The sequence below is a fragment of the Ricinus communis genome, chromosome 5, assembly GCF_019578655.1.
Source record: "Ricinus communis isolate WT05 ecotype wild-type chromosome 5, ASM1957865v1, whole genome shotgun sequence".
In the NCBI taxonomy this organism is placed as follows: domain Eukaryota; kingdom Viridiplantae; phylum Streptophyta; class Magnoliopsida; order Malpighiales; family Euphorbiaceae; genus Ricinus; species Ricinus communis.
In genome coordinates this window covers 29563514-29567164 of record NC_063260.1, presented here as the reverse complement: position 1 = coordinate 29567164, position 3651 = coordinate 29563514, and the positions used below count along the sequence as shown (strand labels likewise).

General features: G+C 33.0%; 1 protein-coding gene across 1 annotated transcript; it reads right to left on the bottom strand.

Annotated features, from left to right (window-relative positions):
* Nucleotides 1-1333: 1333 nt before the first annotated feature.
* On the bottom strand, nucleotides 1334-3651 carry LOC8276016 (protein NRT1/ PTR FAMILY 2.11). Its single transcript, XM_002517415.4, has 4 exons — nucleotides 3479-3651; nucleotides 3175-3392; nucleotides 2502-3061; nucleotides 1334-2408 (listed from the first exon to the last, which is right to left on the bottom strand). The coding sequence occupies exons 1-4, from the start codon at nucleotides 3564-3566 to the stop codon at nucleotides 1526-1528; spliced, it is 1749 nt and encodes a 582-aa protein (XP_002517461.2). The 5' UTR covers nucleotides 3567-3651; the 3' UTR covers nucleotides 1334-1525.

Genomic DNA, 3651 nt, shown 5'->3' with positions numbered 1-3651 from the left:
ACCTAAATGATAATAATTAAAACTTTGTCAAGAATTTATTTTTAATAATTTTTTTGTTTAATAGTAAAGAAAAGGCAATAGCCCATTCTACGACTAAGAAAGTTGGCAATGGGGATAGACATTTTCGCTTTTTCAGAATACGGGAGTGTAAGCAAAGGGTAGTAATGGGCGGAAGAAGTAAGCTGGCTGGCGGGATAGAAGGTCTTTTATCTGTACAATTTTTAAAATTTTATTCAATAAAATATACTAAAAATTATATCTAAAAAAATATTTGAAAGGTCTTATTTTTAATTTATATTATAAATTTAATTTTTATTTTTTATATTTTATATTTTTTTGATATTTTATCAAAAAAAACATATTAAAAATATATCTAAAAGATATCAAAAATTTATTATTTTAATTTATGTTATTATCAATTTTTTTAGTAAAATTTTATCCGAAAAGAAATATGAAATATATCTAAAAGATACCATGAGGATATTATGATTAATTTGTATTATTATGTTCAGTTTTTATTTTTTTATTTTTTAAAAATTTTATCAAAAATAAATATTAAAAATATATCCTAAAAGATATCAAAAGTTTATTATTTTAATTTATATTATTTTAAATTTCTTTTTATTATTTCGTCCAAAAAAATAATAAAAATATATTTATAAGATACCAAAAAGATATCTTTTTATAACTTGTATTATTCCGAAATTAGTCAAATGAGATAGATTTATTATTTTAATTTTATATCTTTATATTTAACATTCATAAAGTAAATGATATTGCATATTTTTTATAGCAACTATAGTGTGTTTGATGACATAAAAATATATATTCCAAAAGACATATTATAATACATATCAAAATGCAGTCTAAAATATATAAAATATACTTAAAAAATAAAAATAGAAAAATCATTTAATGGTAACAAAAAATGTGCTAAAATAATACCAATAAATTATCAAAAGGATATTATAGTAAAGTTTAAAAAAATTATATAAATAATTTTTTTAAAAAAAAAAATTGACCGTAGAAAAATAAGATTTTGCATTATTTTTCCCATACTTTTGTAAAAAGCCCGTTAGTTATACATGTTTTGAATTAATGGTTGAAGGATCCGGTTTGTTTTTTTCTCTTAATAAAAAATCTGAATTTGGAAGGAAGAAGAGTGAGCGTGATTGGTTATGTTGATTCAGATTATGCAAGTGATGATGTTGATAGACGAAAATGCATTACAGGTTCCTGGCACAGTTTCTTTCTTATGAAAGTGCACCGCTGGATATTGTTTGAAAAATTATGCAGTGAAAGATTAAATTAGTTCTGCAGAAATCATTCATAATTAAAAGAACAATCAGGTAAAGCCTGAATTAATAATGACATCAAAGATTACAAACATGGAACAATATTTTATGCCTGTAAGCAGTGGCAATGCTTAATTACTTATTACAATATTCTACGGTTTTTGTTTTCCTGTTAGAGAGAACGACCCTTGAGATTTATTTGCTCAGTTTCCTTTGGAACAGAATGCTTCTTAGACTTCTTCCCATCCATCCATAACCTCAGTTGTATTTGTATGTTTACCTTTGTATCTATACCACTTAGAAAACACGAGGAAATAGCCAAAGTTGAGAGTGCCTAAAACAGCGATCATGTAATAGAAGAGGTCCAGTCTCCCTTTGTTAAGATCCTCAGCCAACCAATCCCTGCCACTGGATCCTGCTGTGACATGGTGGACTATTGAAACAAGTATACTGCTCAGATAAAATGAACCTGCCAATCCGAGGTAGAAGAAAGAACCAGCTATGCTTCTCATATTTTCAGGGAATTGCTTGTAATAGAACTCAGTTTGCCCAACTGAATTAAGAGCCTCGGTTAGTCCTGCAAGTGCTAGTTGAGGGATTAACCATAAAGCAGACATGGATGATATAGCCCCTCTAGGCGAGACTCCTTGGGCTGACCCTGTAAGAGCCAAGTGCCTTCTTCGCTCTTCAACCAGACCAGAAACAATCATGGTAACAATTGAGAAAATAATTCCAATTCCCATTCTTTGAAGAATTGTAATTCCACCTTCTTTGCCAGTGAGCTTCCGAAGAAATGGAACCAACATTCGGTCATAGATGGGAATAAATATGGTAAGAGTAAGCATGGAAAAGACTATAATTGAGGCTGCAGGCACCTCAAACCCACTATCGCCAAGTCTTCTGTCTGTCTGAAGTGCTTGCAAAACAGCATATGTGTTTTGTTGAACTACTGGAACATAATACAGTATGCCAGAGGCCCATATCGGAATCACTCTCAGCACACATTTTGCTTCTTCCACTTGTTGAATGCTGCAAAGTCTCCACGGATTGGCAGCAGACCCATCAGAATTTATTTGGTCTTCACTCGTAATAATTGCGGACTTGTCAAGCCACCTGTTTCAAATAATATCACATGATCAATTAATCTTTTGTATGCTATGGGAGTTACACAGAAAGAATGTGCATGAAGAATGCGTTTTATCTTACCTGAATTGATTTGTATACGGAAGCTTGGAGTTGACAGAATTGGTTGGCATATGACTGAAAAGGGAAAGAGCAGGATTGTCTGGCTGATTTAACTTTTGTTTCTTAGCCGCAGCAACTAGCACTTGCACCACGCTAACTATGGCACTCCCTTCCGGTTTCACTATGACATAAAGTTTTGTTCCAAAGAAGAAAAGTGCACAGGACAAGAACATTAGACATGCTGGAATCGCCAACCCGATCGTCCAACTCACATTTGATTGCACATAGACGATAAAGGTTGTAGATATCATCATGCCAAACGTGTAGGTGCAATAGTACCAATTGAAGAAACTATTGATGCCTCGCTTGCCAGATTCAGTATTTGGATTGAACTGATCAGCTCCGAAGGCAAGGTTACAAGGGCGAATACCTCCAGCTCCAAGAACAAGAAATCCCAACCCACAAAATAGGAAAGCCAACTGACCACCAGTGGCTCCAACACACTTGCCCATCTCATTTGCTGCGCATGATGGAGGGTGCAGTTTGGAGATTCCGGCGGTGAGAGTTAATACTATCATTCCCTACAAAAGAAAAAAAGAAAGGAAAAACAAGAAGGAAGGATTAAAATGATTCTAAATGCATGCATGCATGAAGATGATATAAGTATTCTCAGGTTTAGATTAATTTAGTATACCATAAGAGAGCAGATGGAAGCGATGGCAAGAGTCTTGTAGCGTCCCAAGTAAGAATCAGAGATGAAAGCACCAATTAATGGGACAGCATTTACAGTTCCAGTGAAGACATTGATAACAGTAGTTGCTGTTATACTCTTCATGTTAAACATAGTAGTGAGATACACTATCAAGTTTGAAACAGTGCCCATTGTCCCTAACTTCTCAAAGGTCTCATTCCCTGCAAAAATTTAAACATATTGATATTACCAGCTAGAGAATGCATGGGTGTAATAAAAAAGCCAAAGCATATTCATGTATAAATACCAATGATAAATGGCATAGCTTTAACTCCATTATAGTTGACAACATCCTCCTTGTCAGTTGATCCAGTTTTCTCTTCCTTGAACTCCATAGCTCAACTAAATTAAAGATTAAGAAGAGTAGCTTTGTGTAGTTGCTGAATGTTGTTGTGTTTTGGCTTGAAAGGTTCTCATGGG

Excerpts from the sequence above, each read along its gene's own strand:
- LOC8276016 (XM_002517415.4), bottom strand. The coding sequence starts at position 3,566 with ATGGAGTTCAAGGAAGAGAAAACTGGATCAACTGACAAGGAGGATGTT. Across the intron at positions 3,393-3,478 it reads AGCTATGCCATTTATCATTG|GGAATGAGACCTTTGAGAAG; the intron begins GTATTTATACAT and ends AAATTTTTGCAG. Across the intron at positions 2,409-2,501 it reads CCGTATACAAATCAATTCAG|GTGGCTTGACAAGTCCGCAA; the intron begins GTAAGATAAAAC and ends TATTTGAAACAG.